The following is a 25,021-nucleotide window of genomic DNA, read 5'->3' as shown; positions in this document are numbered from 1 at the left end:
TGAAGGGAAAAGAATGGAAGGCACCTACGTTCAAGCTCATTCCTACCATCGCTGAATCACTCGATCCCAATGGAGCTCAATCACAGATTCCACCCAAGGTACTCCTCGTGAACGACATTCACACTCATTTTAAGTGTGCTATTCAAGAAATAGGGACATTGGACATGGATAATGCCCTAGCGAAGTTATGTGTAAATGGTTCTCTCAAAATTGAGCACAAGAATTTGGAAACTAAAGGTTTGACTCACATCGCGCATATGCCTAGAAACTTCCAAACCAAATGGATTAGGTATATCTTGAGTCGAGTGCATAATGGTCAATTGTGGTTGGAACAACCCATTTTGATAACCAAGAAGATGATTCACAAAATCACGGGTCTCCGGATGCTCAGCAAAGCCAAAACCACCAAAACCCTAGGATGGGATGAGTTACAGAGGAAAACCCTAGCCGAGTGGGATGGTAGAGGTTTGAAGGTTAACACTATAACAGATCCGGAACTAAGATTTGGCATACATATTATTGCATATAAGTTATATAGTTTCAGCAGATTAAATAGTGTACCGTGTGAAGCTGTGGATTTGGCCCTGAAGATTGTAAAGAAGAATCTTGAGTTTGATCTGTCAGAAGTAATGTTGAAGCAGTTAAACAAGAACATGGACAGTATAAGGACATCGAAGAATAACCCCTGTAAATTTGGATCTCTGTTAATATGTTTACTATTTTATGTACAAAAATTCTTTCCATCAAAGGGAACCGTAGAATGGAGAAAATATGTCCCAATTTTGTATCAGATTAAAGAGTTTATAGCAGAGATGGGAGAAAATTTTGATAGTATCATGGATAACTATTTTGAAGACTTTAAGGAGAGAATGAATAACCGATTCAGAATTCCTCCTAGGCTTGTTGAAAAATATAAAGATGACGTATGTTTTATGGTTGACTGTGACAAGGTGTACATACAGGCAGTTAGACCCCGAGTTGCATGGGTGAAACCTCTTCCATATGAGGTAAATATTGATGAAACAAGGGATATCATTGAAGCACTGGTAAATGAGCCAGTAGACCCAAGGCAATGGATTTTTGGTACTTATGATGAAGCAAAGGCCAGAATTGAACTGGAAATCAAAATTCTACAGGCCATCAGCAAAGGTAAGAGGAAAGTGGCCAAACTAAAAACTGCAATAGGTCCTCTTATGCTCATCGAGGGAAAAGGTGAAGATAAAGAAAGTGAAGAAGAAGAAGAAGGAGAAAAAAAATCAGAAGAAGAGCAACCGACAAAGAAGAAAGGTAAGGTAATCATTACCAAGCCCAAGAAGCAGCCTACTGCAGTATTTACTCGAAGGACAAGAAGAGGTATTCAGGAACCTGTATTGGTCAAGCTTGCACCTACATTCGAGCAAAGGCTCAAATCATTGGAAGAAGGAACTGGCATCGCAAATTTCAAGGCATTGAAATTTGAGACAAGAACTGATGCAGAGAAAATGCAGATTGAGGAACTGGTACTTAACAAAATGGGAAAATGGAAATACTCCCCAGACCAGATTTCTCCTCATATCTCTAAAGAACTACTGGAGAGAGTACAGTCAAGATGGGAGTTAGCCACCAAGACAGTAAAAGATATATATGAGCAATCCCTGAAGAATCTTCGGCCTAGTCTCACTGGAGCAGAGGTAAAATCTGAATTGAAAACCTATAAAGGTAAAATGATGATCAGATTCCACACTTGTTTGATTTTGATCAAAGATATAGAGCATGTTGTAAATGATGCTACAAACATGTGGAAAAACATCTATCATCTACATAAGCCCAGTGTAGATCCAGTAGAAATAAAGGATGATGACAGCAGCAACAACAGTGATGAATCAGATAGCGCTCCATCCATCACAGTTACACTAGGAGAGTTGCATGCAATGATGGAAGAGAAAGAGGAAGAAGACAAAGAGGATGAAGCTGAAGAGGAAGATAAGGAGGATGATCTGGTAAAAATTGCAGCAGCAGTTATTGCATCCCTTCCTCACTCCCCAGCTAAAACTATGACATCATCAAGGTTGGAGTCAGCTTCAGCAGGTTCATCTGCACTAGATTTACCATCTACACCTGCCATATCTCAGCTCCAAGTATCATCAGTGGAAGTGACTACCACTTCGTCTACCGAGATGCACCCCTCTTCATCTACCAAGTTGGTCTCCTCGATTCCATCATCATCAGTTGGTATTGCTGTGAGTTCTCCAATTTTGACTACTCCAATTTGTTCTACAATTTTTTTGCCATCTACTTCAGGCACAGTGAGCTTAGATACTATATTACCGAGTGTATCACCATTTTTGGCCAGTACTCAAATTTTTGACCTTGTACATAATCCTATTGGCACTCAAACCTCAAGCATCCCAGTTTTTACTGCTAGTCCTTCTGTCTCTACTAATGTGTCTATTCCAAAAGTCAAACTAGTCATCTCAAAAGTCAAACAAAAGAAACCATTAAGACTTATGATCACTGGAAAGGAAATTCCTGAAGACATTGACTTGGACACAGAGATAGTAATTCCAAAGATTGACTTTGATAATGCTACCATTGAAGAAATGAGGTATACTAGTCAACTTATTGAGAAAAAGGCTACTCAGATGCAGTTAAGATCAGAAAGGGATAAGGAATACAGGATAATTGAGGATGCTCGGAACATAATTACTGAGGCTATAGGTGTTGATGTTGATACTTCTCAACACTTTTTGATTCAATTGGAAGAGGCAGTTAATAAATTCAATGAAGATGCCTCCAAACAAGAAAAGCTGATTGAGCATGCAGCAAAGAAATTTGATAATAAGGTGTTGGGGCACATTGCCCAGAACATTGCAATAAATCAGGTTGCATTAACCTCAGTTTTGGCAGATATGGAAAATTCTTTTAATAATGTAACATCTCTTTTTGCTAAGCTTTGTGATGTTACCGAGTACACTAAGGGAATAAGAGAGAAACTAAATAAAATTGATGAGGATCTGAAGGTGAGCACACAGAACTTGAAGCTTGACCCCAGTTCAAGCTCATCTCATCACCTCAGGATCAAATTTTTGTCAGAGAAGCAGGCAGAGCTGTTGAGAGAAGAGGCAAGGATCCGATCTACATTGATAGATATCCAAAACATGATCCTTCCCATCATGGATTCAATGTAGAAGCACATTGCACATTCAAAGACATTAATCCATGATAATAACTTCTCCATTGCAGACCATGTGATTGAACTTTCGGCTGAAGTTCAAGTAGCTCTTTCCACCTGCAAAATTTTGCAAGAGAATTGGGATAAAACTCTCCAGCTTATTCGTCAGGTACATTCAGAGTTCATCTCTCATTTTGGTGTTTCTATATAAGTATATATATTCTTTTATTCTTTGGCATTATTGTCAAAAAGGGGGAGATAATTATTGTTGGATATGTATACTATGGGTGAATAAGTGTTTTCGAAGAAATTGTACAAAGGAAGAGATATACAACTCATGTAAATACTGTATGTACATTCTATGGGGGAGTTGTATATAACAAAGCTATGTATATTCAGAATCAGTCATCAGCATGTCAAATAAATTTTGTCTCATAAGTGTTTTTGTCACTAATGCCAAAGGGGGAGATTGTTGGCATTATGATACATTTTTGTCATTAGTTACAACACTTATTGGATTCTGAATGCTTACCGAGCTCTCACCGGACATTCCTTTGTAAGCCAAGCTTTACCTAGTTCTCAGTGTTTACCGAGTGATCGAGGTGAACAAAGAAGTCAGTGTTTACCGAGTGATCGAGGTGAACAAAGCAGCCAGTGTTTACCGAGTGTTCGAGGTAAAGAAAGGAATCAGTTTTGACCGAGTGAAGATGTACTTAGTATTGACCGAGAATAAGTATTGACCGAGAACTTCGTGATAACCGAGCTCCTGAGGTTATCACGGAAATTAATTTTACTGAACTCAGACGGTTATCAAGGAAACTAACTATCATCGAGTCACAAGGTTCTATCGAGTGTTTCCTTTGATCACCGAGCTACAGTTTAGATAGAAGTGTTCACCGAGTGACATCTCTTCTACTGAGTTTCCAATGGTTACCGAGTTCAGAACTACTCGAAGTGTTTAGTATGGACCATGCCTTCACTTCTACTGAGTGCATGACAACGCCGAGTAACGCAGTGGACGTCGAGTATCAGAAGGACACCGAGTCAGTTCAGTGAACCCGAGATTTTACCTTGGGCCGACTTTGTATAGAGATTTGCACTTGTTGTTTTGGCTGACCTTGCATGTATTGTTTATTTGGATGGTATATATATGCAATGTATTGTATCATTTTAAAAAAAAAGAAGAGCAATGGAAATAGTAATGGTAACAAATGAAAATGCGAAAGTGTGAAAGAAATACATGTGTGCGAAAGTATGTGTACTGAGTTGTGAAGATATTCAGCAAGGTCAAGTTTTGGAGCAGAAAAGTTTTATCTATCACATCAAGGTGAATCAGAGCATAACGGATCTTATCAGCAATCAGTTGTAATCAGATCCATTGTTTCATTCTAACAGGTGAATCAGTTTTTTTAAATCCTTTAACAAGGTAGACTTAACAGTCTTTTGTAGATCTCCTAACAGAGTGCATACTTTATTGTATGTTTGTAAATCCTCTAACAAGGTGGATCTAGCAATCCTTTGTGCTCCTAATAGGGAAGATCACCAGAAGTGGTCATTGTAAGCCTTAACCGGCCAACTTCATACTGCAGTAACGAAGCTTTGTGGGTTTCATCCCCACCCCAGTTTTACTTTCTATTTGGAAGGTTTCTGGGTCACCAAATCTGTGTGTTCAAGTGTTGCAAATGATTTTGTTTCATGCTTACAGTAGGTTACTTGGATGAATGGTGAATATATCAGTATGCAGTTTAATTGTTTGAAATTTTAAAAGTTACTGATTCACCCCTCCCCTCTCAGTAGCTTGTCACATCTTGAATACTTTCTATAGACATCCTTTCCTAATCTACACTCATTCTTTTCAGCACCATTGGAAGGGGTGACCATCAAAATCAATATAGGGACTGTTGAGTAGGTTTTGGGGCCACCATACATCTTCAAGATTCTTTGCACACACAAGGGAAGCATCTCATTTGTACCATTTCTATTTTTTCTTCTTGTATGTCCTGAATTTATGAATTATATTTGTAATTATGAATTTATTTGTTTCCCATAAATTATGCTTATGGGTAATGTGTAGAAATTAATGTGTAAATGAAAGAGTGAAATTCTAAATAAATATCCTACATGAATTAATGGTTAAAGGTTTAAAATCAAGAGTCCCTTTCAAAGGAAGAGAGTGATCCTAATATGGCTAATGGTTTAAGATCAAGAGAGTCCCCTTAGGGAAGATAATGATCTTATTATGGTTCTTTAAGGCCAGAATATACCATTAGAAGTAACCTATATACATATGTCATAAGGGCCATGGATGGAGGATATCTCTTCCAGGAAGGACCTTAGAGGGAGTACTCAATAATTGATGATATATCATCAATTATAATTGAAGGAATGAAGATGGTACTAGAGTTGATGATATATATCAATTTAGGATTTGGAGGTCCTTAGGAGGGCTATGGATCTTAATGTAGAGACATCTTTAAGGTTAGAGTTAGGATAGAGGGTAAAATAGTATAGTTACATTTATTATTGTTTAAATTCTAACACTTATTTAGTGGGTATTACATGTCCTAAGCTAACCCTAATAGTGGGCATTATAAAAATATATGCACAAAGTGACATGTTTAAATTTTTTTGAAGAAAGTGTAATATATATTTTTATCTTTTCTACATTTTCTCAACACCTTCTTATGTGTGGAATAATTAAAGGTTGTTGAGATTGCATCCAACACACATATATTATTAAAATAATCTGATATAACAATTTAAATTTTTTTTGCTTCAGAGTTCTAAGTAGGATGATTAAGCCCATGTTTCCTTAACCCTTCATTTTCAATGAAGTCCATATTATCAAAGGACAAGTGACAATGTGTGAAAACCCACATGATATAAAAGATAATCATTAGGTAATATACCCCTAAAATAGTGTGTACAATGAAATATTTTCCCACAAATTAAAGAGGAGAAAAATAAAAAATGGAACAATCACTATGATTGTAGTATGATTTTGAATCAATATTTTTTTAATTCAAAAATTGACCATAAAATTTATATTTGGGGTATACTTAAGTAAGTTCTTTATTAATTTGTGTGGAAGATATTCCAACTTTCTCCCAAATGAGAGAAACCATGATTACATGTGAGTCTTATGACAAAACAAATATGTTTCCTATTAGTCTTAGCATCCTCAAAAAGAAATTTAATGAACATAAAACTATATTGTTATATAATATACGTAGCATATAAGATAAATTAAAAAGTGATATATGTGAAGAAAGAGGTAAATGAATGTTATTAATATACTCAAATGCTAAAGAATCTAATTCAATAGGATGCAAGAATGTACACAAAAATTAATTTCCCTCATATCAAATAGCTTCAGTATCATAAGGTGTGAAATCCCCCTATGAACTATGTAAAATAAAAATCTTCATAAATTTTCCAATTATAATGTTAACCTAGATTTACAAATACAATGAATGCATAGAATATACTAAAAATATCCTTTAGTCTATAATAACTTCTTAAGTACATAAGAATATTATATATATATTAGCATATCCACTACTAGTAGAACCAATAGACATAAACTATAATTTCTAAAATGAATACCACTATAAATAGTTGTAGATTGTAGTAGTTGAAACATACATTTGATACTAGAAACCTACATAGATAGTTTCATAACATATGGATGAGATTTTCTTTTGATCATTGAAACCAATGGATTTTTCATCTATCAACTTCTTGTAAATGCAAGCATCATTTTTTTGGGTTGAATACATTCCTCAAAATATCATAAATACTAGTTTTGGGATGATATATGAATGCATCCATAGATAGTGCATCAACACATTTTATATAATTAAGATAAATTGTTAGTAAATTATCTCACCCAAATGAAGGAATTGGATAGATCATGAATCGATTATATTAAATATGGTTCCTTTTTCTTTCTTAAATTGAGATTTTCTTTGTAGGTTTTTTGATGATTTTCCAAGTCCCATATGAGAATTTCACTACCAAAATAACTCCCACAAGAGAGAAAGTGACAAGAATATCTTGCTTGATTAAGATTTCAAAAATGTACACAAAAATATATATGAGATTCCTTTCTTATAAAGGAGAGGTGATTGGTAGGATTAGACTAAATGTTTCAACATGTATCTTAGTACTCTACAAAAAGACAACTAAATTGACACATACTAAATGACCCAAGTAACTACAATTATTTATCAAAAGATAAGATAAGATCATTTCACAACTAATAAGTGGTATATAAGGATACACATGATCTAAGTAAACTTAACATTTGAATAATCCCCCTATTGGGAACTAGCAAAAATACTAGGTAGAAAACCTTTTATATACCAACACCCTTACTTAAGTGAAACTTAGATATTATATTACATTAATATGAAAATATTAAATATGGTTTCTTTTTCTTTCTTAAATTGATATATTTTTTATATTTTTATATTTTTTATACAAATGAAATCATTTGTGTGTAAAAGTGTGTGAGGGAAGGAAAGTGTGCAAGCATGTTGTATGATTGGTCAACTATAGAGGTATAAGTGGAATATGTTGTTGAGACAAAGTATTGTTTTACTTTATTGGAACTATATTGATATATTAAATATACTACCAAATTTTTCATGATTATATATATTATTTTCTACAAGGGGCTATTTCCATTTTGTGTTGTTTCCCTTGTTGTAATATCAAGGTTGTTTCCCTTTTATAAAATATTTGAGTAGTGATCTCTAAAGAGTTTTCATGAATGCATATTCATTCCCTTTCTTCCTTTAAGAGGGTATTTGTTCTAGTATATTATCAAGTGGGTTTGATCCCCAATGTTGATTTTCCCCCTAATAGGGTTCCCACATAAAACAATTCTAGTTTTATGTATTATGTTGCTGTTTTAAATTAGAGAAAAGAAAATTTTTGAGGGGCCTGCATCCCCTTACAAGTAGATTATATTGGGAATCTAGAACCCCATCAAAAAAAAAACTTTTCCACATACATTACAAAATAATGTTTAGCAGTTAATGAGAGACGAATAAAAGTTGTAGCCATAAAAATATTGAAAAAATAGGAACTGGATACCCAAAGAAAACCAAAAAATCATGTGGAAACACATAGGAACACTCTATAGAGTAGAAATCAAAGGGGTTTTGAGGCTTTGCAAACCATACGATAGAGAATACATGGCTCCTTGATCCATTAGACCAAACCAACATAGTCCCTAAAAGTATATGTCATAAGAAGAGATGAAGTCCACCCAGGGATTTGATAAGCCAAAACTTACCAGCTAAAGAAACTAAAAAATATCCTACCACTAGAAAGGGCCCTTGAAAATTAGCAAAATCTTCTTGAATGAAAAAAATAGAGAACTTGAAATCATCTAAAGGGGATCTTGAAAAATATGAGACATGAGAACACTAACAAGATCAACCATGATGGTTGGGGCACAAATCCCTCAACCCAAAATCCATAGAAATGACATTTGAATCCATATAATAATTTTAAAAAAAACCTAAAATAGAATGTTACCCAATAGAAAATATAATCTTTAGACTTGCGGATCAAAAGCTGATCCAAACTTAACCACCAAAATAAACCAAAACAACAGAGGAGCCTTCCCAACTTTAGAAAAGAGAGACCTACCTCAATAGGGAAAGTAGGGAGAATGACCAATTCCAAACTAGTTCTTACCAATATCCAACTAGTCACCAAGAGGCCCAGTGAAAGAGAAGACACTTTTTTTTTTATCTTATATGCATTAGTGTTTATCTTTCAAATCTAAGTTATTATGCCCATGAATTTTTTAACACGTCATGTTTTATCACGTAACTTTGAAGGCCCACCACCATTGTGCATGTTTTTTTTGCAAGCATGAATGCTGATGATATTCCTATGGGAGAGTATTGTAGATATGTTACTATGATGATATGTTACATTAATGACTGAGTTTTTCATTGATGTCAACATAGTAGTTTTCTGTTGTATCTGATAGAAGAACAATGGAAAGATCAAATTGGTATGGATGACTAGTTGAGTATTCTAACTATATGAGGTTGTGTGAGATACTTCAATGTATCTAGTATATGAAGTTAATGGTAGATGAAGAAAGGATAATTCTAGAAGAAGTTATGTAAGTTTTGGTGATGTATCTTCTGAGATAAAGTTTACATAGGCATGTTCTGGTAAACTTGTTATATCTCTTAGTAGAGTTGAAATTATAAGAATCAATGTTGAGGGCATAAAGAGGACATGTTGATGATGACATGGTTAAGTTTTCTCATCATAATATTGCATGTACGAAAGGTATTTAAGTTTCAAGGCAAAAGATTTATGTTAACACTAAGTGTAATGTGTTCTTAATGTGGTCCTATAATGATTAATTGAGAAGGTCTAATAGCTAACTCAGGGAATTGTTTTGAGGAATCAGTATAAAGGAAGGAAATTTTCCTTTATCAAGTATGAAATAATTGTATTAATGAATAAATTGTAAGTAGAGAGAAAGAAAAATGCAAAGTTGAGCAGAGCAGTGCGGAAGTGAAGGAAACTTCATTGCCACGATTTTGCTGAGTGATCTAAGGTTTTATATTTGGATCCAATGTTCATGACCTAGTCTACAAGGTATGATAGTGATTGGTTTGGTTGATAAAATAAATGAAAGAATAACATAACAGTAAATTACATGTTTGAGCAGTGAGCTCTTCTTGTAGTTGAAATCACATTTTTGGGTAGCGGGCTCATCTTGTGCATACATTGTACCACAACTCCTAATAGGGTTGGACTCTCCTAATATGGATTCAAAGTGTCCTAATAATGACTTTATGTACTAAATTTTTTAATAGACTCCTAAAAAGGTCCATCCTCTAACAAGGAATATTTATATTAGTACACATCTTGTGGGCATCATTCCCACTAGGGTTTTCCTTCTAATCAAGGGTTTCCCTACTTAACATATCTGGTGTTATTGTCTATGTTCATTTTATTATGATTGTTGTTTACTTTGATTGAATGGTTACATTTGTTTAAATAAGATAAATGTTTTAATTATCAGATAATTGATTCACTCTCCCCTCTCAGTTTTCTTGGTGGACTATTGTTTCTAATAGTTTTATTTTTGTTCATAACAATTGGCTTTAGAGTTTATCCCTCTTTTGATGCTTGATCTCTTGAGGAGATCTCTGATGGAAGCTTATAAGAGGGATATTATGAAGTGTAATGGAACCAACTATGTGTTATGGAAAGGAAGGATGTTTACCCATTTTATATGCATGGTAATGGATTTTTGGGAAGTTACAAATATAGATTACAACCATCTTGATCTAGCTATTTTCATTGGTAATGAAAAAGAAAAATTTGAAAATAACATGAGATTAAAGGAAGAATTATTAAATATCTCATCAAATGTTGAGTGCACTAATGTCATGAAATTTGAGACTTTGTATGAGATATGGGTGAGATTGGAATTATTGCATAAAGGAGACACCTATGTGAAGCAAGAAGAGCTACAAAGTTTGAAAGAGAATATTTAATCTTTGAGGATGGGCAAAGATGAGAACAATAGTAACCATGTGTAGAAAGTAAAAGAGCTTGTTTGTGGAATTAGATGTGATAGTGGAACCATAGAAAAAGTTGAATTTTTATTGAAGATATAGGATCCTTGCCACCTAATTATGAAAATAAAATTTTTGTACTTAAAGAAATCATAACTACATATAAGGTAAACAATGATTCATTGGTTAGTAAGTTACCTTCTTTAGAAATGATTATATTTGGTGATAGTTTTCCTAAAGTTTAAATTTTGTTTAAATATTCCTTTTTAAGGATGACAAATAATATGAATATGGTGAGAGTTCTTCAAGTTCTCCTAAGTATAGGTCTACATATGTAAAGGATTGAGGGAGAGGAGAGGAATTTGGAAGAGCTAGAAACCTTGATTGCTAAAAGAGTATCTAAAAGTATTGGTAAGTATGAAGGGAAATTTACTTTGAAAGACTTTTTATGTAATGAGAATCGCCATTTTACTTCTAGATGTCCAAAGATAATGCCAAAGAATAAGATCAAAAAATTTCAGCCTAAATATCGTAAGAAATCTTACTATGCTAGTGAAGGTATGAGTCATGATGAATTTGAGAAGAGTGTAGATATTATGTTCATTAATGATAAATATGGGAGGCCTAATTTTATGAAAAATGGAAAACCCCTAAAATTATACATGTTGAAAAGAGGCATTAATTAGTGATAGATAGAGGATGTTCACATCACATGACAAGATATAAGAACAAGTGTGTGAAGATAGAAAGTTATGATGGTTTTATTGTTATATTTGGTGATAACCCACATTGTTTAATCAAATGAAGAGGTTCTATTACACTCTATGGTAAGAATACCAATGATGATGTTCTATATATTGAAGGATAGAAGCACAATCTCTTGAGTAATGGAAAACTATTTGATAAAAGTTAAAAATTACAAGTAAAAGATAGAATGCGCATAATGCTAATGAATATGGAATTGAAATTGCATTAGGAACCAAAAATAGAGGTATTGGTTTATAGTTAAATGGTGTAAATAATAAAAAATCTATTTTAAACTTTGATGATAGTTGGATATGACACAAAAAACTTTGTCATTTAAATTTTGATAATATTGTGAGGATAATTACTATGAATTGTATGAGAGACTTTTCTGTATTATTGAAGTAAACTAATACAATAGATAAGGAGTGACAATTGGGAAAGATAACAAGATTCTACTTTTAAAAGAAAGATGCATTCTTCAAATGAATTATTATATTTGATGCATATATATTTATGTGGTTGTACAAGAATAAAGAGATACTATGGAGATAAGTATTTTATTATTTTCATTTATGATTATTCTAGAATGATATGGGATACAGTTTTGAAAGAGAAATCATAATAATTTGACAAATTCAAAATTTTAGAGATATGGTTGAGACTAAAACACGATCAATGTTTAAATGTCCAAGATCAAATAGAGCTAGATAATTTAAATTAGGAGAGTTTACTACTTATTGTAAAGAACATAGAACAAAGAGAAAGATGTCACCTGCATGGACCCCTCAGTAAAATGGAACTATAAAGAAAAATAATAAAACTATTTTTGATACAACATGAACTACAATGTTGGATGGAAAAGTACCTCAATTATACTGGAAAAAGGTATTTAGTATTGTAATTTATGCATTGAATAGAGTTTAGGTAAGTCATGGAGCTAGTTATTCCTCTTATGAGCTATGATATGAACACATGTTTATTGTGAAATATTATAGAATATTTGGAAGTGAATTCTACATTAAAAAAGATGAAGAGATCTTTTTTTGGATATTAAACCAAGACAAATACTTTAAAAATGTTACAACAATAGGTTTCTCCAAGGAAATTTATTGAAAGTGATAATGTTAAAATGGATGAAAGATATGAGATACACAAAATATCCTGCAATTATGAATAAGCGATTATCAAGAGAACCAAATTGTAGTTGTACAAAATCTAAACTAGATTTTTAAAGATTAGAAGAACATGTTTAGGAATATGCTAATGAGAATAAGGTTGATACACAAGAGTTTTCTACAAAGGAAATTTAGAAGATCCCAATTTATGTAAAGTTGAATCATTCAAAAAAATAGATTATTGGTGATAAAAAATTGATGGACTTATGACTAGAGGAAGGATTTGAAGGAATTATTTTTGTTTAATTTGTCAGGTTGAACTTAGTAATGTTTTTGAAGAAGACAAAGAGGAAGTTTCATACTAGATATGGAGGATGAGTTGGATAAAATTGAGAATAACAAGGCATGGAATTTGTTTCCCAAACCTAAAGATAAGAATGCAATTAGAACTAAATGGATTTTTAAAAATAAATTGAATGAAGATGGTATGGCGATAAGAAAAAAAGTCATATTGGCCTTTAAAGGATGTTCATGGATGCAAGGTATGTGTTTTGAGGATAATTTTTTGCATAGTTCTAGAATTGAACCAATTAGATTGTTCCTTGCACATACTACTTAGAAATATTTCAAGGTATATCACATGGATGTCAAGTCAACATTCTTGAGTAGTGATCTAGAAGAGGAAGTATATGTTGAGTAACGTGATGGTTTTCCTTTATATGACTAGATTGATATAGTTATTTAGTTGAAGAAATATTTGTATAGATTAAAATAATCCCTATGAAGCTAGTATGCAAGGTTAGATAAATATTTAATGAAACTGGGTTTTAGTAAAGGAATTATAGATAGTAATTTGTGCTTCAAGATTGATAGTAATAATATCTTGACTATTGAAGTATTTGTGGATTATATAATTGCTGGCATAAATGATGCATTGATGGTAGGAGATTATTGGAGCTATCATGCCTTAGATTTGGTTGCATGATGATCAATTATTATGTTTTCATTGATGTCAAGTATTGAACTCATGTTCTCAGTAGGTTTCCACATATGAATGTGATGAATGAGGTATTGGAGTTAGTGTTAGTGGTTTTTATACTTGCGAGAGACTTAGGGGAGTCTCATCTAGTCAAATGTATGACCACTGCTCTTAATGTGTAATATTGAGTAAGCTACGATTTTTTGAAGGTAAAAAGTAAAACTGATAGAATAGTTAGTGATAAACAATAGACAATTTGATTATTTCATTAAATATATGAAGAGTTAAATTGATCAATCATGGGAGTAAGAAAAACATTGATCATAGATGATGTGGTCATGAGTGCAACTCATTTGGATGATCTATGAGTAGGTATTGTAAAGATTAACACAATTTTAGGATAAATTGTTTGTGTTCTTGAGTTGTCAACATTAGATTAAACTTCAACAATGGCATGGATGAGTTAGCGAATTTGGTCGATGTGAACATGATGGGGTAACTTGTGTAAATAATTGGGCATGATAACCTAGCATTCCAAGGATCAATGTAAGTGTGTCATGAAGATTCTAGAAGCAGTTATTTGGTCAAAATATGTTTGATTGCTCTTCAGGAATTCAAATATAAGATTAATTATGGGATGCAACAATATTAGAAATTTAATATGTCTATTGAAATGTGTGTTTTTAAGTGTGGTGTGTGATCAATGCAATTGAAGATCAAAGGAAAATATGTTATGAAAATTTTAAGGCAGTGGAGCACTTAGGATTTTAAAAAATGTTATATAATTAATGAAGGCAAAGAATTATTGTGTTAACAGTGGTGTGGTTTAAGTTTGAAGGTGTGATTGGACCATAGCTTGGTGAAGTAAAGATTTTGTGTGTGCTATAATATAAATGATCAAGTAGAGGATAGCCTAATTAGAAGAACATTCTTCCTATTATTCCCTAATAGTTGAAGTGCTATAAAATCCCTTAACCAAGCGGATCTTAACAAGTCCTTTATTGTAAATTTCCTTCAAAACTTGGTGGCATTTTAATTAGTGTTCTAAGTCTTCTAATAAGGCTACTCTTTATAGGGAAAATCTCTTAACATGTCTAGAGGTAAATCCCTTAATTAGATTGTAATTAACAATATATTTGTAAACTCCTAATAGGATTAAGCTCCTAATAGGACACACTTCAAAAGAGAGAACAATTTGTGGGTACTAATTTCCATTTTGTTTTTCACATAAGTTTGATTTTCAAAAGATCAAAATATTTATGTTAAGTGTTGCATTAATTTACAAACATGTTTACATGTTAAAACTTTTATTTTATATTACTAAAATTATGTTCTGTTGATGGTTTCCAATAAGAAATGACACATTCCAATAAGAAACCATATACTGTAACACAATGATTTTATTGTGTAGGGAAATCCTTGATCAAAAGGAAAACATCAATGGGGATGACATCCACAAGATAATGTACTAATATATAAGTTCTTTCTTAGATGATGTAACCCTGTTAGGATTTAATTTCAATTCATTTAGTACAACGGTCCCTATTAAAGGATAAATCCCTATTAGGAGACTTTCAACCCTTGTTAGAAGGTTCTAACCTTGTTAAAGGATGATAGAAAACCAATAGAACCACTGCCTAATTCTCTAGTAAGTGTGAAGAATAAACCTTTAAGATAACATATCTAAAACAATGAATTGATTATTTGCAACTTACTTTCTAGCACACTTCCTTTGAAGCTCACCACAATCGTCTAATACAATCACTTCTCTTCTTTGATCGTACAACTATATCCCAATCAAGGGAAACATCTTTTCTTTATACCCTTAGAAATAATTAATAGGATATCTTGTTAAGGATTCTCCAATAGCTTGTTAAGGTGTGTAAAGTTATCTATATAGTTAGTTATTCTTTTTCATTTTATTTATCCTAGCTCAATAGAATGCTAGTGTTTGGGGTAATGTTGGACTATTTTCTCCTTGTGGTGTTCTAATCTTGATGATTGAAAACCCCCCTCTTTACACATATGTGCACATATGTACATATATACATGTGTTTGTGTGCATGTAGGTTAAAATGAAAGAGGTTAATATATGTAGTAATCTTATATCCCTAGTTTAGTTGTTTGCTAAATGTTACATGTGTTGTTATTTTACTGCTAGATATTGTTCTCTATGAATAAAGCATATAGTTTATAGCATGAATGTAAATTTTTTTTATAGTTTTGTGAATCCATGTGAAGGATGGAATAGAAAGTATTAGCCAATAAAGATTATAGATAAATATTTTTAGTTAATCAAATTGCTCACCATTTATTTTTCATATAAATTTAGTTATAACATTTGCACCTTAACTTGATAAAAGATAACTATTTATTTTGGGAAAATCCTTTAACATTTGATTTGCAAAGGGTACACTTACTAACAATTTTTATTGATGTTAAATGGGTTTTTAATCTTGATATAAACTTAGAGATCACATGTGGCACAATATGTTCGTAACAGTTTTATCATTGGGACCATTAATAGGGAAGTTCTACCCCTAAGACACTACCACATTTCTTCATTGCCATGATCTCAATGATCCAATAAAGGCCCACAATTTATGACCGCAATAACTCAAAAAAGACACACATCATGTAAGTATATTTTTCCAACAAAAATGTGAACTTAATGATTGCTACATCAATATTACTACTTGATCATTATGTTGCCCATATGCACTTATAAGTAATAACTAATTAGACAATCTAAACAATGTATTTCCCTAGAAGTAAAAAATAACAAGATCTCTTTGTATTATTTTCTATTATTCTTAATACAATGCATGCTTATTTGTACACATTTCTTAGTCGAATTTAAACAAGTTTTAGAAAAACAACATATTATGGTAGAAATTCTGCCATATTAACACATTTGTTAAAATCAAGATGTTTAACATTCCAATTAAGAACTATACATTCAAAGTACAAAATCACACATCTTACCAACATGTTAACTGAACAAAGATACATGACTTGCAAACCTGATGATTTAATGACTGGTTAAACCTTAATGACTCTACAATAATAATATTGTGACTTGATCATTAAACTATACCCTTGTTGATCCACACGTACTAATATAAATAAAAGCACACATCTCATGAAGATGTTAACCAAAATAGACTTACAAACCTAATGATCTAACTAATGTCTGAACCTTAGTGACCACAACAATTCTGAGTTGATTATTACACCATACCCTTGTTGTTGATGGACATTAACCATCTAAGCAACAAAATATTTGCCTATAAACAAGGACTAATAACAAGATCTCGACCTATTCCTTTCAATCTTCAATTAGCCATTCCAAAAACATGCTCAATTTCTACGTGTTCTTCGGCATAGTCTGTACGAGTTTTAAGGAAGGAACAGACACAAGAAGTGTTTGATTAGGAAAGAAATTCTACGTTTAAATACCATTATTTCCAGAGTAGACTATAGTCTAAATGAATAATTTGATGCATTTGAAGTCGATTTAATTTGGACTAAAATATCCTCCGTGAAATCTGATTAGATCATAGAAGGAACCTTGATCATTCCAACTGGATGTGTTAATGGAAGACACCCACCAACTGTGTAATGATCCCATCTTTTGGGTGTCCATTACAAACTGTTTTAAGAGCTAATTTCAATATGTCTGCAGTACGACTTGGAAAAAAAATAATACGAACGACTGTTCAAAGTTGGACCATGACTGAACTGCATTTACCCGAACGTAGTAATTTGAATATGACCCTTTTTAGGGCTTGACAAATCTGACTTTTCACAGACAACGAACCCCACGCCCTCTTCACATTTTAAACGTCTTAGAAAGATAAAATGCCACAACATTCAGGACTTTTGATTCGTATATTCAAAATAGTTCCACCAAGTATTCAACTTTGAAACGGCTAAACAGGACAAGAGTGAATAAACATGAGAAATGTATTTTCATTTTTATAACCGTGCATTTCGCTATAATTTATACTCTTATCCTAATTTCAATATTACTATTTGCAATGGCATAAAGCAGTAGCTCTTTGCGCCGGATAAAACTCTAAAAGAAACAAGCTTCTATAAACGTTTTGCACTTTTAATTCTAAGTCTCTGGCCTTTCCCTATAAGGGATAGTCAAAAACTATAATAGTTGTATCCAAGTGCTAAATAAATGATCAATAATTAAATGTTATATGTCTTTTGTGATTATTTAAGACCGTATTTGCCTACAGCTCAATTGTCTGTACATAGAATTATAATACATTCTCACATTCACATTTATTTGTTTGGTCAGTAAGGGACCGCCACCTGGTACTTGTGTCCCCTTAGGGCAAGTTCAGGGAAGCTGACATTACGGCCACACGCTTTTGACTTACGGTAATGAATTCAAGTATATAAGGGGGATTGTGTGACAAATTTTGTATCACTTGGATTTGAGCTTTCTTGCAGACAAAGGCAAACCAAAGTATTTTAAAAAGAGCTTTGCGTGTTTGAGAAAGATATATTTCACTAGAGTTTCTGGTTGTGTGTTTCAATTGTTTTTGGGTTAAAATGAGGACCATCTTATGCGAAGAAAACATGAACTGCCTTAGTGCAAGTTTCGATAATGTTGAGAGTGAAACAAGTCTGTCTAAAATGGCAACTGGTAGTCTACATGGGGAGGATTCACCTTACTTTGCTGGGTGGGAGAAGTATAGAAATGATCCATATGATGAAAAGCTCAATCCCCATGGGGTTATCCAGATGGGCTTAGCAGAGAATACGGTAGGGCAAAATAGCCCAACAACATGTTTTTGTTTATTTTGTAGGAACTCAAAAGTATTTATTCTCCTTTTAAGGACGTTGAATTTTATAGTTCATAGAATTGAGATGTCAGAATATTTTTAGAACTATACCGTAGTCCATGATTAATATTTCATATTTCTGGTAATAGGATCATCAAGAAAAAAATCTTACCTACAAGGTAGGATAAGCTGCACACTCACATTGGGTTTTTTGTGCACACATGGAGAATATTTCCATATTAAGTTAGGAAGTGTTAGCTTTGACAGCCTATGGCATTTGTCTAGACTTTTTTTGGATAGTTTTGGATGTGTTTGTTTGTATCTTGTGAGGAAGACGAAGAATGATGCTAAAAATGAAGAAAATAGACGACGTACTTTCAAATATTTTGGTTTAGATTTCTGAATTCCACTATTTTCTTTTTCTTTGCAGCTTTCATTCGATGTGATGGAAAAGTGGTTGATAAAGAACCCAGAGGCAACAATTACTTCTGAACAGTGTTCGGATTCATTCATGGACTTGGCACTCAATCAAGATTACCATGGATTATCAGAATACAGAAAGGTGATAATAAGCTTCAAAGGCTGGATGGGCTTTATTGTTCTATGTTTGAAGTTTTAATGGGTTGACTTAGAATGTGATTGTCGGTATATTGAAAAAGTTTTAAGATTCAAAATAAAATAAAAAATTAAAGAATAAATCTAAAAGAAAACCATCTTCATGAAAATCTGCCAAACAATTATTTTGTGGGACACCAAAGATTAGAATAATCCTTCCTATTGTATAAACCAAACTTTAGGGCATTGTTTTTTTATGGTTTTTTGTGAATTGTCACTACAGGCTATAGCATATTTCATGGAAGCATTGAGGGGACACAAAGTGAAATTTGATCCTGACAGAATAGTAAATGCTGCTGGATCAACTGCAGCTAATGAGGTGCTAATGTTTTGCCTTGGTGATCCAGGAGATGTTTTCTTAGTACCATCTCCTTATTACCCTGCGTAAGTTGGCTTCACTGAAATGATGGTTTTTAACCTTATGTTGGCTTTTAGTGTTACAATAATGATGAATAGTTGCATACTGTTGTTATCTAAAGTTATTCTTTTTACTGTAGTTTTGATAGAGATCTGAGGTGGCGCACAGGAGTAGAGATTGAGCCAATCCATTGTCACAGGTCAAACAACTTTCAAATCACCAAATCTGAAGTGGAATCAGCATACAAGAGAGCCAAAGATCTCAACAAGAAGGTGAAAGGAATTCTCATAACAAATCCATGCAACCCACTGGGGACAATATCAAGTGTTGAGACATTGAAGATGCTGTTTGCTTTTGCAAACAAGAAGAAAATACATCTTGTCTGTGATGAGATTTATGCTGGCTCTGTCTTCAATTCTCCAGAGTTTCACAGCATTGCAGAGATTGTTGCAGAGGAGAATTATACCCCAGATAATGTGCACATTGTGTACAGTTTATCAAAGGATGTGGGTCTTCCAGGCTTCAGAGTTGGGACAATTTATTCCTATAATGATAGTGTGGTTACAACAGCTAGAAGAATGTCAAGCTTCACCATGATTTCTACTCAGACTCAACACTTATTGTCCTCTATGCTTTCTAATCCAGATTTCGTTAATTATTACATAGCTGAGGCTAAGAAGAGGCTGCAAGAAAGGCACAGTTTAATTGCGGCAGGGTTTAAGAGAGCTGGCATTAAAATCTTAGAAGGGAATGCAGGGCTTTTCTGTTGGGTAAACATGAGTCATCTGCTTCCATCAAATGACATAGAAGGGGAGATAGAATTATGGAAGGGTATTTTGTACGAGGCCAAACTGAATATTTCTCCTGGATCCTCATTCAAATGCATGGAACCTGGCTGGTTTAGAGTCTGCTTTGCTGAAATGAATACTTCCACCATGGAAGTTGCTTTGGAGAGACTTCAAAAATTTGCCGAGACATACCAAGCCATGCATTAACCTTAGGTAATTCTGTGATCTCAATAAAGGGGAATTCTAAAGTTGAAATTAAGTGGTCCTCCTAGGCCTCTTTTTCCACTTGGAAATTTTGTTAAAAAGAATTTTCAAGGAGCACAAAGCCACCATTATCATAAGCCTAGACCTCTAGGTCTCAGAGAATTTCTTATATTATTCTGTACCTAAGCCATTCTTTATACTTTCTGATAGTCTTCCAAAGCCTAGGTCTCTACTTTTCAAAGAATTTCTGACATCATTTATACTTTCTCGTAGTCTTCCAATATAGCTCAAAACAAGCATCACAGCTAACCGAAATTTTTCATTAACTATAGTACTAATGTTTCAAAAATTTAAATTGTGGTCTAAGGAATGTAGATTGTTTAAAGCAGTGAGTTTTCTTTAGGGAAATCCTAGTTCATATCTTCAGAGGGACATTTTTGTGGAATTCTAAGTTGTCATTCTTGGTCTTCCATTGATTGTATTTATCTCATTGTAAAATGTGGATTCTAAGATGCGACTCTTGTTCTTCCAGTTTCTGGTAAGGAGTACCTTGTAAGTCTCATGTTGTTGTTCCAATGAACACAAGATTTGTAAATGATCTACAATATAAAAAATATTTATTGTTATATTAAGTTTTCTTCATTCACTATGTTGTCTTTATGTATATTTTCATTTGTGAGTTTTAATTACTAGTTTCAATCTATTCAATTGAATTTGGTAAGATAGTGTATGTGCATCTATACACTTAAATTTATACTAGTATACATATCTTTTTTTATCAAATTATGAATATATGATGACTTAGAGTTATTTTATGTATTCAAATACGATTTTATCTTATTTTTGAATTAATTAATTTATTATATATGAAAAATATAAATTTTATGTAATCTCATTTTTTGACTAAATATTTATAATTTAATATGAAATATAAGAATATCTTTTAAAGCCACTTTTTATTTAGAGAGGAAAAGAATATTCAATATAGACTAATTCGATTGAGACTCAAACAAATAACCAAGTTTAGAAAATACAATTCAAAATTCATTATATAAAACTTAAATCAACAACCACAACTAAAATCTAAATATTTTGTTAATATAATTCAAAACTGATTACATAAAACTTAAATCAACAACTACAACTGAAATCTAAATATTTAATATTTAAACAAAATTATAATAAGAAAGATTACTTTTTCTAAAATAAAAAAAATGATCACCCTAATCATCTTGACCATGGTATACAACCACCATCATCTTGACCATGGTATACAACCACCAAGCATTAATTAATTTTTGTTTTCTTGGTGACTAAATTGCTATTAATTTTAACTGTGTATTGTTTAGATCCGTTGGTCTTTCAACTGTCTGCATGCTTATTTTATTAAATGTTATTCTAAGGTTAGACTAGAATGGGTGTTGCTGAACAAAGTGCTGAAATATAATTAACAGCGAATAGGAAGAAAATCAACGGTCCAGGTTGTCATCAACATCCATTAAAAACAGGTACAAGTTAGGGAAGTCAATTCCTATGCTGACTTCCAATTGCCTGATGCAGCAGACTAAATAAATGCATTGACAATTGGCAACACTTACCCAACTCCACTACATTGTTATTGCGACTTGAACAACAAGCAACACCACCGTAATGATCTCAACCTAAAATACGTGCCATGGAAGAATAACTTAGGCAAATGCAACATGGTTTCACTGCCATTTATTCTTCTCCATTTCACGTAATTCCGATAGATGACTAAAATTCACGGTCAAAGCGTTCGTGTCAAATAAACGTTATAGTTCCTTCCACGTTAGTGTTGTTTGACTTCTGAAGGGAACATGTAAGGTGATGTCTATGTAGACATTTGACCTAATTTATTTATATATAGATAGAGATATCAAGAGTATGTTAGGGTGCCCATTAGATTGTTTGAATCAATAATGTAAAGTTTTCTTTCTAAATTTATAATTCAAAATATATCAAAATAAATATAATACAGAAAATTCAAGATTTTGTGTAAGTTGTCATTTAGTCTTTATTCGTATCTTAATTAAAAAAACATAAATTCTATGTCACTTTTTGTTCTCCACCATTTTCCCTTTTCAATAGTAGATTGAAATTTGGACACTAGACAGTGTGGATGCGACTGAGATATCCTCTAATAGTTTACTTGTAAATGTTGATGTTAAAATCTTTTTAACCACTCTATGTGTGTGTTAGTTATTTTCATACGGATAATGCATAAATTATGATGTTATTTATGTTTATGGTTTTTATTACCTCATAAATGCACTTGTATGGTTGGTGTGTATGTTTTATCTTCTAATTGATGTGTTTGATGTGGTTAAGGGATGAAGTCATAATCACTTGCTCAACAAAATCTATATGATGTATCGATCTCTATATTTTCTATTTATATTTATATACAATATGCATATATGCTTGTCTTTTATGTAAGTATATAAGTATTGGGCATCAACTTCATTGAATTGCCAAGATGAGTGTTTCCTATCATAGTATTGAATGGTAAGAGGGGATACAATTTACCAACTCAATCCTAACCTCAGCCATCATTGCCCTAAAATATGGACAAGTATCTAAATGACTAGCAATCCAAATTCGTTGAGATTATGTAAATTGGTGAACCTAACCTTGAGCATGATAATCCTTTGAGTTCTTTTTATGTGGTTCAGTCATGTGAGTTTTGTCATATATTTACTTAGTGAAATGAATTTAACAAGATTAACTATGAATTAGGAATGATGAAATCTTACAATTTTTTGAGTATTAAATATTAGAGCATTTAAGTGTCATAAATTAATCAAATACCTTTATTTAATGAAAAAAACTTAGTTAAAAGTCTAATTGTGGAAATAAAAGAGACAATTAACTATTAAATTAAAAACTCAAATTAAAATTGCACAAACAATATGCAATAATTTTAAAATTCATGTTGCATATCATATTGTACTAAATTTATTCAATATATATAAATTATAACTTTGCATATTTCAATGTATTAGGAATATTAATTGTTAATTAAATATTTATATGCTATTAAAGTTGCACATTTGTTTTAGTGAGATTGGATTGTGATTTAGGTTAAAATTTTAATGATTTTAGTTAACTAATAATTAGTTTACTTGTATATTTTAAATTAATGGAAATTAAATAATGCAACTAAAAAAATATATTATAAAATTATAACTTAACTTTTTAAATATAAAGGTTTTGATTAGTGGTTAAAGCAGGTTTTGAAGGGACCCGAAACCCCATACACATAGATTTTAAAAAGGATCTAGAACCCTAACAAAGGAAAAAGTTGTCACCAAATAAAAAGACAAAGGTCTAGTAGCTCAACACAGTCAAACAAATAGTAGCCCCAAAAGATAAGGCCAAGAAAAAATAGCTTCCAAAGTACATGGGGTTCATATTTCGAACACCCTTCCCCCCCAAGTTCTAGGCTCTTTATAGTTATTTCTATCCTTTTGATTTAAGAGGTGTTGATAATTTTCAAGGGCATGTTCACGTAGATAGTTATTTTTGTCCAATCACCGGTGGGAGTCTAGTTCTCCTCTTGTCACATACTTGGTACAAGACTGTCAAAGTTTCTTTTGATGCCTCAGGTGGCCATGTTCATTATGATTTATGGTTTGGGGAGCCCCAAAACCCTAATGATTAATCTCGCGTAGAGATTTTTTCTTTGTTGTGAGGCCAACAATGGGTCTTGGCCTAAATAGTTCTAAAGAATTTTTAATAATAGGTTCATTTATCTTCTTATCAACTCCTAAGGTATTTGGAACAACTCCTAATAGGCTTGGATTCTCTTGAAAGAGCTATAAAGTCTTGTAACAAGGACTCACATGCACTGATTATATGAATTTGACTCCTAGAACAAGGTCACACCCTTTTACAAAGAACCTTCTATATTAAGTACATTATCTTGTGGGCATCATTTCCACTAGAGGTTTCCCTTTGATCAAGGGTTTCCGTACTTAACATATCTTGTATCACTTTGCATGGTTATTATCTTGTAGTTATTACATCAATATTGATTACATATTTTAGTTTTTTAAAAATTGATAAAATTTTCCTAACAAAACTCTTACAACATTACACTTTCATAATATGATCAAAGTTTACATAAATGTTCAATATTTTCTACCATAACAAACTATCATCAACTTTAGAAACAAAGAAAATTATCTTAGTAGGATTCAACTAAAAAATATTATCTCTACTTTTTGTACTAGTACCAATTAAATTTTCATGCTAATCCTTTGTTTCTTCCTTCCTTCTCAATGAATTGTAGATGATAGACCTTATCAAAAAGTTGTCCAACACTCAAAAATAAAATACATCCTTAGTGTTATTGTCATCAACTATATAATACATCATTTTCACTTAATAGGATATCGAGAATTATCTCCAACTCTAACTACAGAACCATCAAAATTTCTAAATGTGTAAAAGAAAAAAACTCGTGTCACCTCTTATAAAGGAAAAGTGATATCAAAATTCAAACTCTTCAACTTTAACGAGATAAAAATGGCATTTGTGTTTAGAATTTGAAGATGATGTAAACTAATGAAATGTGTAAAATTGGATTAAGTTTATGTCTATAATTTTTTTTAAAAAATTGAGTGAAAGTTTTATTTATTTTTGAATTTTTAAAGTCTATTTTTTAATTTTTTTAA

General features: G+C 32.2%; 1 protein-coding gene across 1 annotated transcript; it reads left to right on the top strand.

The window, feature by feature from the left end:
• The first annotated feature begins 18,016 nt into the window (after positions 1-18,016).
• Positions 18,017-20,966, top strand: LOC149539379 (1-aminocyclopropane-1-carboxylate synthase 7-like). The gene is made up of 4 exons (XM_089799200.1): positions 18,017-18,339; positions 18,790-18,921; positions 19,198-19,358; positions 19,472-20,966. The coding sequence occupies exons 1-4, from the start codon at positions 18,127-18,129 to the stop codon at positions 20,325-20,327; spliced, it is 1,362 nt and encodes a 453-aa protein (XP_089655326.1). The 5' UTR covers positions 18,017-18,126; the 3' UTR covers positions 20,328-20,966.
• Positions 20,967-25,021: the final 4,055 nt, after the last annotated feature.

Source organism: Cupressus sempervirens, chromosome 9 (assembly GCF_028749045.1).
Source record: "Cupressus sempervirens isolate cs-2001-9-10 chromosome 9, ASM2874904v1, whole genome shotgun sequence".
Taxonomy (NCBI): domain Eukaryota; kingdom Viridiplantae; phylum Streptophyta; class Pinopsida; order Cupressales; family Cupressaceae; genus Cupressus; species Cupressus sempervirens.
The sequence above is the reverse complement of the archived record's forward strand: the minus strand, read 5'-3'. Positions and strand labels throughout refer to the sequence as shown.

Excerpts from the sequence above, each read along its gene's own strand:
- LOC149539379 (XM_089799200.1), top strand. The coding sequence starts at position 18,127 with ATGAGGACCATCTTATGCGAAGAAAACATGAACTGCCTTAGTGCAAGT. Across the intron at positions 18,340-18,789 it reads TGGGCTTAGCAGAGAATACG|CTTTCATTCGATGTGATGGA; the intron begins GTAGGGCAAAAT and ends TTTTCTTTGCAG. Across the intron at positions 19,359-19,471 it reads CCATCTCCTTATTACCCTGC|TTTTGATAGAGATCTGAGGT; the intron begins GTAAGTTGGCTT and ends TTTTTACTGTAG.